This window comes from Zootoca vivipara, chromosome 10 (genome assembly GCF_963506605.1).
Source record: "Zootoca vivipara chromosome 10, rZooViv1.1, whole genome shotgun sequence".
Classification (NCBI taxonomy): domain Eukaryota; kingdom Metazoa; phylum Chordata; class Lepidosauria; order Squamata; family Lacertidae; genus Zootoca; species Zootoca vivipara.
The window spans coordinates 67840147-67852301 of record NC_083285.1 but is presented as its reverse complement, the minus strand read 5'-3'; the positions used below and the strand labels follow the sequence as shown (position 1 = coordinate 67852301).

Sequence of the window (12155 nt, the reverse complement as noted above, 5' to 3'; positions counted from 1 at the left end):
CTCACCTCTCATACCTGCGCAGGTAAAAACCTACTTTTCCACAAACTAAAACAGCGCCCTCCAGTGGCGTTATTCCCACAGCTCCTCCTCCACCTCCTCCTCCCTCCCCATGGACTCTATATGACATCCTTTTATATATTTGAACATGGCTATCATATCACCCCTTAACCTTCTCTTCTCCAGGCTAAACATACCCAGCTCCCTAAGCCGTTCCTCATAAGGCATTGTTTCCAGGCCTTTGACCATTTTGGTTGCCCTCTTCTGGACACGTTCCAGCTTGTCAGTATCCTTCTTGAACTGTGGTGCCCAGAACTGGACACAGTACTCCAGGTGAGGTCTGACCAGAGCAGAATACAGTGGTACTATTACTTCCCTTGATCTAGATGCTATACTCCTATTGATGCAGCCCAGAATTGCATTGGCTTTTTTAGCTGCTGCATCACACTGCTGACTCATGTCAAGTCTGTGGTCTACCAAGACTCCTAGGTCCTTTTCACATGTACTGCTCTCAAGCCAGGTGTCTCCCATCCTGTATTTGTGCCTTTCATTTTTTTTGCCCAAGTGTAGTACATTACATTTCTCCTTGTTAAAATTCATCTTGTTTGCTTTGGCCCAGTTGTCTAATCTGCTAAGGTCATTTTGAAGTGTGATCCTGTCCTCTGGGGTATTAGCCACCCCTCCCAATTTGGTGTCATCTGCAAACTTGCTCAGGATGCCGTCAAGCCCATCATCCAAGTCATTGATAAAGATGTTGAATAAGATTGGGCCCAAGACAAGTTGTTGCACTACAGCTCCCAGCATCCCTGGCCATCGGCCATGTGGGACCTGGAAGGTCTTGTCCCTGGTCTGCAGCAAGGGTGGGCCTCGCTTATGACCCAGAGCGCCCCCGTTTCAATCCCCAGGTAGATCTGGGAGAGAGACCCTCGTCTGGAACCCCGGACAGCTACTGCCAGCCAGTGCAGAGACTCAAAAAAACATCCCAGGAACAGAAATGAAAACATCAGGTCACATTCAACTAAGTTTTACTCGGAGTAGGTGTGCTGGAATGAATGAACACAACTAAGGCCCCATCTGAACCATACATTGAAAGCATCATCCCATCACGGCCATGGCTTCCCCCAAGGAATCCTGGGAGCTGTAGTTTGTTAAAAAGCTGCCAAGCATTACCACAAGACCCCTACTCCCTTCGTAGAAGAACTACAATTCCCAGAGCGCCCTGGGAAGAGGGATTGGTTGTGAAAGCACTCTGGAAATCTTAGCTCTGCTGGGGAGAAAATAGATTCTCCTAACCACTCTCAGAAAACTACAGTTCCCAGGATGCTTGGCAGGAGAGCCATGGATGTTTAAAGTGATAGGGTGCTGCTTTAAATGCACGACACAGATGGCGCCATTGGCTTTAGCGCCCCCTACTGTCAGCCTCCGAGTTTTCTGCCCTATCAGTCCCAATGATTTGTAGTTTCAGCTGGAAATGGGTGGGAACTTGCTTCCCCTGCAAGGTGACGGTTTGACTGGAGAGGGGGGAGAAGCAGAGACGTGCAGAACCCCACACAATCGTAACGCAAACACGATCTTATCCACCAAGGCCGTGACCCAGAATTTCCTTTTTATGGAGGTACAGGAGGAGACAAGACAATGGACCAATTTAGGGTTAAAGGCTACCAAGATAAAACCTGGTTTTATCTGGCAACTCTGGAAGATGGGGAAAAAACAAGTGCTTTGGGCTCCAAGATGCTTGGGCAACTTCTCCCTTAATTCCCTGCAGTGTCTGGCTTCTAGAAGCAGGATACAGAACCACAGAACGGTAGATGGGACCACGAGGGTCATCTAGACCAACCCCTGCGATGCAGGATTCTTTTGCTCAATGTGGGATCCGAACCCACGACCCGCAAGTTAAGAGCCTCGTGTTCTATTGACCGAGCTAAGCCTCATAGATGCTCTGTTTAAATAAGAACAGAAGAAGAATGCTACAACCTGGATCAGGCCTGTCTAGCCCAGCACCCTGTTCTCACAGCGGCCAACAAGATGCCTCAATGGGAAGGCCCCTAGCAGGATCTGACCGCAACAGTACACTCTCTCCCCACTAGGAACTCCCAGCAAATGGTATTTTCCAGAGCCGTACCGCCTGCGGTTAGTAGCCACACCGATAGCTTTATCCTCCATCAATTTATCTCACCCTCTTTGAAATCCCAAGGTCCGCTAATCCCCAAGAATTGGGGGCCCCCAAGAGAGTGGGGCCCTAAGCTATAGCTTGTATAGCTTATATGTAAATCCGGCACTGCATAAAGGGTTCGTGAATGCGCAGGCCAAATTGCTGATCCGCCCTCATTTATATACAGTGGTACCTCGACTTACGAACGACTCGACAACCGAATTTTCCGACTTACGAATGGGGGTAATGGCCGCGCGCTTACGAATGTCTCGACACCCGGAAAAAAACCGTGGCGGTTTTAGATAGGGATTTTCCGACTTACGAATTTTTCCGTTTTAATGCATTCCTATGGGAAATCGCGTTTCCAATGGCGTTTTTCGACTTACGGGTTTTTCGACTTACGAAGGTGCCTTCGGAACAGATTAAATTCGTAAGTCGAGGCACCACTGTGGCTGGATTTTAAACCACTCCGAGATTCCTGCATTGCAGGGGGTTGGACTAGATGACCCTTGGGGTCCCTTCCAATTCTATTGATTTAAACCACTCCAGAAGACTGCCTGCAGAAGATCCTGAATAAAACCAGGATCGTGAAGAGGAGCAGGATCCCAAGGCAAGCCAACGCTGTAACCCACGAATCGAAACGAGAGCACCCAGTCAGTCATGCCTGGACAGCCTTCGCCAACCTGGTGCCCTCTAGATTTCCGGACTACCACTCCCATCACTCCATGTTGGTTGAGGAAGCCTATGCTAGGACCATGGGGGCAGGTCTTCGGCCTCGTAGTGCACAGCCTTAGCACAACAGCAGCCATCTTGGATTTGAGTTCGCGCCGCCAGCTTCCCTTGTCAGTCATTAACTAAAAAGGCTTTGAGAAGGAAGGAGGCGAAGGTTTACTTTTTCTCAGTGGATTCGAGCGTGGCCAAGGAAGCAGGCTTGATCCCCGTAAGGGACAGCAAAGTTTTTAATGTTTGGTGTTTTATCATGTTTTAATATTTTGTTGGAAGCTGCCCAGAGTGGGTGGGGAAACCCAGCCAGATAGGCGGGGTATAAAAAAATACAGTGGTACCTCTACTTATGAATAACTCTACTTACGAATGTTTCTACTTACGAATGGAGCTCCGTCCGCCATCTTGGATGCGGTTTAGATAGGATTTTTTCTAAGAATTTTTAGATAGGGTTTTTTAGATAGGGTTGCTTCTACTTACAAATCTTTCCTCCAAATGCTTTCCTATGGGATTCGACTTACAATTTTTTCCCGACTTACAAATGTGTGTTCAGAACACATTAAATCCGTAAGTAGAGGTACCACTGTATATTATTATTATTATTATTATTATTATTATTATTATTATTGCATAGGGGGTTGGAATAGATGATCCTCAGGGTCCCTTCCAACTCTATGATTCTGAAACAGAGCCACGAGTCTTACGTGGCTGGAAAGCGCCCTTCCTATGTTCTGTTCTTGACAGTATTTCCTAGCTCAAGGGGGAGAAATGGGTCCTATTGTGCAAATTCTGAATGTCAGCCGCTTCTCTACGGCATCCCTCCGAGGGGAATGGGGGTCAGAAGGCCCCAGGTTCAATCCCCAGGATCTCTAGGTAGGGCTGAGAAAAAAACTCGTGTCTGAAACCCTGGAGAGACACAGCTGCAGGTCAGTGTTGGCGATATGGAGCTAGATGGAGCCAGTGGCCTAACTAAAAGGCAGCATTTTTTCTGTTTTGGGCCTTAAAGCCTCCAGGTTTCTAGCTTGATGAGCGCATCGGGAGAGTTTTGGGATGACAGTTGGCAAAGGGTAGCTTATCATAGAATCATAGAATTGGAAGGGACCCAAGGGTCATCTAGTCCAACCCCCTGCAATGCAGGAATCTCGGCTAAAGCATCCATGACAGGTGACCATCCAAACTCTGCTTTAAAACCACCAAGGAAGGAGAGTCCGTTCGTTCTAGCTTCATGATGCGAATTTATTTTAAAAGCAGCATCTAGAATTATTACACTAGTCCATTCCGAACTTAATAATGGAAATCGTAATGCTGGTGGTCAACAAAAGAGGTTTAAAGACTGTCTCAAGGCAAATCTTTAAAAGTGTAGTATAAACACTGACAACTGTGAAGCACTGGCCTGCGAGCGCTCCAGTTGGAGAACAGCCTTTACCAAAGGTGTCATGGGCTTTGAAGACACTCGAACTCAGGGCGCAAGGGAGAATCGTGCTAAGAGGAAGAAGGCACGCTTTGCAAATCCACACTGGGATCAACTCCCACCCAGAAACCAATGTCCCCACTGTGGAAGGACGTGTGGGTCCAGAATTGGCCTCCACAGTCACTTACGGACTCACTGTTAAGACTGTGTTTATGGAAGACAATCTTACTCGGCTACGAGGGATCGCCAAAGAAGAAGAAGAAGACTTTTAAAAAACTTTTATACCACCTTTAAAGGTAAACACCTTCTCAAGGTGCAATGCAAAACCTAAGCCAGCAATATAGACGTACACACGTGCACAATATTAATCTCAGGGTTGTGGGTTCGAGCCCCACCTTGGGCAAAAGATTCCTGCGTTGCAGGAGGCTGGACTAGACGACCCTCGGGGTCCCTTCCAATTTTATACTATCCGTAGCTCAGCGACTCGAGGGCCATCGCTCCAGCAGTGTGCAACATACCGAAGATCGCGGATTCGATCCCCGGGTGGGGCTGGAAAGAAAAAAACCTCCCCCAAAAGCCCATGGAAATCTGGAGAGCTGTTCCTCCTCCTCCTCTAGGAGAGATGCTCCTGCGCACTCCCTACTTTGCCCCCTTCCCCACGGAAGATAAGCGACCCCCCGTTTCGCCCTCACCGCAGTTGTCGTGCGTGTGCCTCCGCCTCCGCGCGTGATCCGCGTCTACCGACATCGCCGCGCAAGCCGGGGCCGGGGCCGCCGCCTCCAACGCTGCGCTCCGCCGCTCTCCTGCGCAACTGACCGCGGACGCCTCTCCCGCTCCGCCTCCCCGGGCGAGTCCAGCACGTGCCGGGGGTGGGTCTGGGCCGGGGGGCTGGAAGGGCAAGCGCGCGAGGAGGAGGTGGGGCTGGGGGTCGTGGGGTCGGAAGGGGCAGCAAGGCAGGCAGGCAGGCGGCGCGGTGGTGCAGCGAGCGCCGCCTCTCCTCTCTCGCTACGCAAAGCGTGCGCTTTCCGGGGCGCGCGCTTTGCTTTTTAAAGGCGCCAGTCCTCAGGGCGGCTCTTGCGCGCGGGAGCGAGCTCCTCCGCCGCCGCGACCTGGCCGAAAGCGAAGCTTCCCTCGGAGGAGGGAGTCGCTGCTGCAAAAGAGCGAGGCGCGGTGGGTTGCATGCGCGCGGGTCCGTTTCAAGGGACCCGTGTACGGGGAACGTGTGAATGGGACCAAACGCAGCAGGCGTGCGTATGTGGGCACTTTTAGGGCGCAGTTGTTTTGGGGTGAGGGTTACCCTGAAAGGTCCCAAAAACTAAGGTTTTTACACGTAACACTGTATTATTAATTTTTTTTTTGCAATGTTTTAAGTTGCCAGTTGTTGCTTCAGTTCTCTGTGCACCGCTTAGAGATATGCACCGCTTAGAGATATTTTTAATACTGTATAATAAGCGGTATAGAAATTAAGTAATCTATAATCAGGTTAACGAAAGGCAAGAATTAACTCTGTCCTAGTGAGGAGTGGAATGCATTCTGCACATGGCCATAAATAATAATATATAATAATTTATTATTTATACCCCGCCCATCTGGCTGGGTTTCCCCAGAAAATAATAAACAGAAAAATAAACACTGTTGTTTCTCACCAGGTGAGGAACCTCAGGCAGGGAGGCCACAGGCGGCCCTCTAGGCCTCCCTTGGTGGCCCTTGGGACCTTCCCCTAGGCCACACCCTCTCTCTCAGGCCACACCCCTTGCTGGCAGTGCTCCGCCCCCTTATCAAGTGCTTTAGGCAGGCTAGAAAGAAGCCTCAGACTGTGATATAGCTTCTCTTGCTTGCCTGAATGAAGGATGGAGAGGCGTGAGGGTCATTGTGGGGGCTAAATGAGGAGTGGGGAGAACCATGTACCCCACCTTGAGCTCCTGGGAGAAAAAAGGTAGGATCATAGAATCTCAGAGTTGGAAGGGACCCGGAGGGTCATCTAGTCCAACCCCCTGCAGCTGTCCCATATTAGGATCGAACCTGCACCCTTGGCATTATCAGCACGATGATCTAACCAACTGAGCTATCCATGACAGAACTGCAATGAAATAAAAACTCGTTTCGATTTTTTGGTGGCTAGAATGCAACTTATTGTGCAAAGTAAAAAGGTGCCCACTTCTTCACCTCTTACTCCTACCCACCCCAGTAGTTTACCCACATTTTAACATGGTCCTTGGGTTGATTCCTTCTGCCTATTTTAGGATTGAACTTGAGCTTTATGCTTCAGCACAGAACACTGCAGAGATATAAGTGTATGCAGATTTTATCCTGTATTTTTATCTTGTAAACTGCCCTGAGATCTTCAGTTAATTGGCACTACGTATATAAATTTAATAGGTAATAATAATAATAATAATAATAATAATAATAATAATAATATATCCCCATTCCTTCTCTGTAGTCCTGGTTTGATATCCCAAGCCCATTTCTGTTATTGGCGGTTATTTATGAATTTCCTGAGCAATATGGCTGGTCTAAGGAAGGGCAGCATTCTGCATGGCATGAAATAGGAACAATGGCACAAGCAAGGTTTCCTTCCTGTAGGCTCAGGGGTGTGCAGGCTTCAGGATTACAGGGTCTACTTTTGGGCGTTTCTTTTACCAGCTCCCCAAGATTCCCCAACAATAGCCGGGTGCAAAAAAAGTGGCTCAGGTAGATGGGCATACAGCATGGAGCAGGGGGCCTCTTATCCCCATGCTCAGCCCAAAACTAATTTTGTTGGCATCCATCCGTCTCAGGAGAAAATGAAGGAGAGCACCGTTAGGGGTGAAGTCAAACCGTTGGAGAGTTACAGCGCCTGCTGTGGCTGTAGAGACCAATACAGGAGAGACATGTTTTGTTGCAGCTGGGGCAGACGAAGGCGTCCTGTTGTGCTGCTGCAGACGCACCGTGCTGTTTCTTCTCTGCACTCCCAGTGGTCATTCCTCCTCTGGTCACTGCTGTGAATACTTCTTCTTCTTCTTCTTTGGCGATCACTAATAACCGAGTAAAATTGTCTTCCATAAAGCCTGTTTTAACAATGAGTCTGTTAGTGACTGTGGAGCCTAATTCTGGATCCACACGTCCTTCCACAGTGGGGTTATTGGTTTCCGGGCAGGAGTTGATGGTGACGGTTTGCCAAACGTGCCTTCCTCTTAGCACGTTTCTCCCTTGCGTCCCGAGTTCGAGTGTCTTCAAAGCCCATGACACCTTTGGTAAAGGCTGTTCTCCAACTGGAGCGCTCGCAGGCCAGTGTTTCCCAGTTGTCGGTGTTTATACTACATTTTTAAGATTTGCCTTGAGAGAGTCTTTGACCCTCTTTTGCTGACCACCAGCATTACGCTTTCCATTTTTAAGTTCGGAATAGAGAAGTTGCTTTGGAAGACGATAATCAGGCATCCGCACAACATGACCAGGCCAACGAAGTTGATGTTGAAGAATCATTGCTTCAACACTGGTGATCTTTGCTTCTTCCAGTACACTGGCATTAGGTCGCCTGTCTTCCCAAGGTCATCTGCAAGGGATTCCCACATGGCAGGGTTGATGTAGTCAATCTTCATGTCACCTTGGCAGACATCTTTGTAGCGCAGAGTTGGTCTGCTCGCAATTAAGGTAAAGGTAAAGGGACCCCTGACCATTAGGTCCAGTCATGACCGACTCTGGGGTTGCGGCGCTCATCTTGCGTTATTGGCCGAGGGAGGCGGCGTACAGCTTCCAGGTCATGTGGCCAGCATGACAAAGCCGCTTCTGGCGAACCAGAGCAGCGCCTTTGAAACGCTGTTTACCTTCCCGCTGTAGTGGTACCTATTTATCTACTTGCATTTTGACGTGCTTTCGAACTGCTAGGTTGGCAGGAGCTGGGACCGAGCAACGGGAGCTCACCCCGTCGCGGGGATTCGAACTGCCAACCTTCTGATCGGGAAGCCCTAGGCTCTGTGGTTTAACCCACAGCGCGACCCTCACTGCTCACAACTATTTTCTTACAACCCCCCCCCCCCAACTCCTGGTTTTCACCCCAAGCATTTTCCCCACTACAACCAAAGTTAGGGAGGTAGTGGGAATTATTAAATGGTAGCAGTTGCTAAACAATTCCGAGACAGCTGCTGCCCTTCTGCAGATTACCCAGAGATCTACAAGCAGATCCCAAACTGCTCCTTCTACAGCGGATACGATACAATCCCATTTAACTTGATGGGACTTATTTTTGAGCAGACATGTTTGGGATCATGCTGCTTCCAAGCCTGTTTCAATTCCAAGGGTGCGCTGACATTTATATTTTCATCCTTATTCTCCAACCCCCGCTGTGATATATAATAGGGGTTCCGTTTCATTTCGTAACAGATGAATTGGGGTGGGTTTTTTTGTTCACCAGAAATGATCTTTGTCAATGCTGTGGTATTTTGTTGTTTACTTCTGCAAAGAGGTATCTCCCAATTGAAGCTGCAATACTGTAGTTACTTTCAAGAACTAGGCCTGTGCTAGGTTTGTAGCAAAGAGATAATTCTGAACTGATTAGCCAGTAGTGCAAATCCAATTGACGGCAAATGATTTATTGAATCTGATTAGGTCTGGCAATATATGCTGTAGTGGGTAAGGGAACCAGCTATTTATGTTCTCGCTTTATACCTTCAACTGTTGGTGGGGGTTTATAGTTCTGTGTAGCGATGATGTCAGGAGAGCAAGCCGGAACGTTCTGCTTCTGTCGAAAGTCACAATTCTTCCACAAATGGAGACTCCAGCATGCAATCAAGTGTATCAGCAAGTTTGATGCTATAGCCATTTAGGACTCCCTCTCTCCAGACTGCGATTTTTTCTCCTGCTATAGGCGCAATTAGGGCTGCAAAGCTAGGAAGGCTGCATGTATCTGATGAAGTGTGCATGCACACGAAAGCTCATACCAAAATAAAAACTTAGTTGGTCTTTAAGGTGCTACTGAAGGAATTTTTTTATCACCCAGTTATTCTCAATGGTCACTACTGACCTGGCATTGTCACAGACGGCACCTCACCCATTTCATACCACTGTCCACCATGTGGTTTTAAAAATACCCTGTTTCTCATATTTTAAGACATACCCATAAAATAAGCCATAGCAGGATTTTTAAGCATTCAAGGAATATAAGCCATACCCCGAAAATAAGACATAGTGATAGGCGCAGCAGCAATGCCGGCCGCGGCAGGAGGAGGAGGGAAAAAAATAAGACATCCCTTGAAAATAAGCCATAGTGTGTTTTTTTGAGGAAAAAATAAATATAAGACATGTCTTATAATATGAGAAACACGGTAGATGTCTGTGTATCTGTGCTTCAGGGATAACATTTCATGCAGCTGATGAAATGCGGACTAATCAACTAAAGCTTATCTCCTTTTAAATCCGTTAAGTCTCTACAAGGCTCTCTTTTATACTTCCTACAGAGACACCCAGAGACCTTGCAAGCGTTGCAAGAAAATTTTCCGCTGTGAACATGCTTCTGCTTGCTAATGCTAAACTTCAAAATGGGGAGTGACTTTTCAGCTGGGTTTTTAGTAGGGCATTGTGTGTTGTTTTATACTGTAAACGATGACGACCCCTTTGGCTGAAGCTAGAACTGTGGACAAAATCCATGTTATCAAGTCACCCCACACTTCCATAGGGCTGGGGCACATTTCGGCTTTGTTGTTGTTTAGTCGTGTCCGACTCTTCGTGACCCCATGGACCAGAGCACGCCAGGCACTCCTGTCTTCCACTGCCTCCCGCAGGTTGGTCAAACTCATGTTCGTAGCTTCGAGAACACTGTCCCACCATCTCGTCCTCTGACGTCCCCTTCTCCTAGTGCCCTCAATCTTTCCCTACATCAGGGTCTTTTCCAATGATTCTTCTCATGAGGTGGCCAAAATATTGGAGCCTCAGCTTCAGGATCTGTCCTTCCAGTGAGCACTCAGGGCTGATTTCCTTCAGAATGGATAGGTTTGATCTTCTTGCAGTCCATGGGACTCTCAAGAGTCTCCTCCAGCACCAGAATTCAAAAGCATCCATTCTTCGGCGATCAGCCTTCTTTATGGTCCAGCTCTCACTTCCATACATCACTACTGGGAAAACCATTTCGGCTTTAGGGAATGCATAAAATTAAGAGTTCAAAAACTGCAGCAGAGTAGTGTTCTCTTTAATTAGGGCTGGCGGAGGTGTCAGAAAATAGCAAGCAAGCTTTCAGGTTCCCCACAAACTGAGGAGACCCATATCCTCTGGTTCCACCAGCAGTTCCTTTTGGGGTATAAAACAAGTGCTTCTCTTAACCCACAAATTGAACCCCGATATCTGTTGGACATTCATACACAGGGCAAGAAAAACACCGTTGTTAAGAAACCAGAAGCCTTCTTACTTGGGATAACGGGAGACGAAATACCTAGGAAGGATGTTACTTTTTTTTCTGTATGCCACAACAGCTGCAAGAATTCTACTCGCAAAGAATTGGAAGAATGAAGAATTGCCAACAGTGGATGAATGGCAGAAGAAGCTGATAGAATTTATGGAACTGTCCGAGTTGACCGGGAGACTCCGGGATCGGAGTGAAGCAGCAGTGGCAGAAGATTGGAAGAAATTTAAAATTTATTTAAAGAATAAGCGTATAATAGATTAGAATCAATGGAAGTGAGGGAGATACAAAGAGGTTGTAGATAATACAATGGTGTGAAATAAGTATTGTTAGAAGTTATAATTGAATTAATAGGAAAGATATAGAGTGTAAAATGGTAAGATATAAAAGATAGAGAAATAAGGTAATATTAAGTAAAATTTAGTTTATATAAGATTTAGAGATTACCAAGGATGATCTGTAAAGGAACGCAGAAGGAGGTGGAATGAGGAAGTCATTAGATTAGAAATAAGGGTTATGTTAGAATTTTTTGGTTACAGGTAGGTAGCCGTGTTGGTCTGGGTCAAAGTAAAATAAAAGGAATTTTTTAATTTTACTTAGAATTTTTTGTTTTTGTATTTTGCATTTTATGTGTTTTGTATTTTTTTATGTTTTTTTGTTTGTTAAAAAAATCTCAATAAATACATTTTTAAAAAAGAGTAATAAGCAATGAAAGTTAGTCAAAACCATATGAGCAAATAAAAGTTTACGTTGTCAATATTGTCACTTTGAGGGCATCTCTGCTGTGTTGGCATAACCCACAGGTCTTCTGCTAGTTCAGGTTTTGAGCTCACATTAATTTAGGGAAATGAAGTATCACTACACTTTGACGGGTGCGAATCTCTTACTGAGCTAGATTCCTATTAGGTGGAATCTCACACCTGGGCAATCAAAATGGATCTGGCTGGTAGCAGTGGTCACCAAAAATCTTGTACAGACACGATCAATGAACCAAAGACCTCCCCACTCTGTGCAAACTCATGATGTACTGAGGCCACCAATAAATCTACCAGTACGTGGGCCCTGCTATACAGACATTTTCGGCCTTAACGCGTTTTCTGCTTCTGTAGTTTCCAAATTTCCGTATTTGCCCAAATATAAGGCAAGAACGACAACTCATACACTTACTGGTATCTCCCATTTTGGATGTTGCTGTTACATGTAGGTCTCGCTAACATGTTCTAAATCTTAAGTTGATGTGCAAAAATCATCATAATAGAATACGTTCCAAGAGCTCACCAGTGACATAATTCCATCTTCTGTATAGCCGGCAAGACTGCATCTGCCAGGAGCCGAGCTCTCAAGGGCTTACTGTCCCGACAACCCTGTACAAATCTGTACCAGGATACCAAAACAGTGAGACAAAGGACTCTTAGCAGCCAGACTGGTCGTTTTTCTCTGCAGTTGCCAAAGACGAAGCCTGGATGATTTTTCAAAAGGTCTGGGGGCAGGTAGCAGCC

At 46.8% G+C, this 12155-nt stretch overlaps 1 protein-coding gene across 1 annotated transcript in view; it reads right to left on the bottom strand.

Moving 5' to 3' along the window:
* Positions 1-5030, bottom strand: part of LOC118091535 (uncharacterized) — a 45743-nt gene extending 40713 nt beyond the window's left edge. Inside the window, exon 1 of the mRNA XM_060279760.1 lies at positions 4976-5030. Coding sequence (XP_060135743.1) covers positions 4976-5030 — 55 coding nt within the window. The remainder of the gene's footprint in view (positions 1-4975) is intronic.
* Between the last annotated feature and the right edge of the window lie 7125 nt (positions 5031-12155).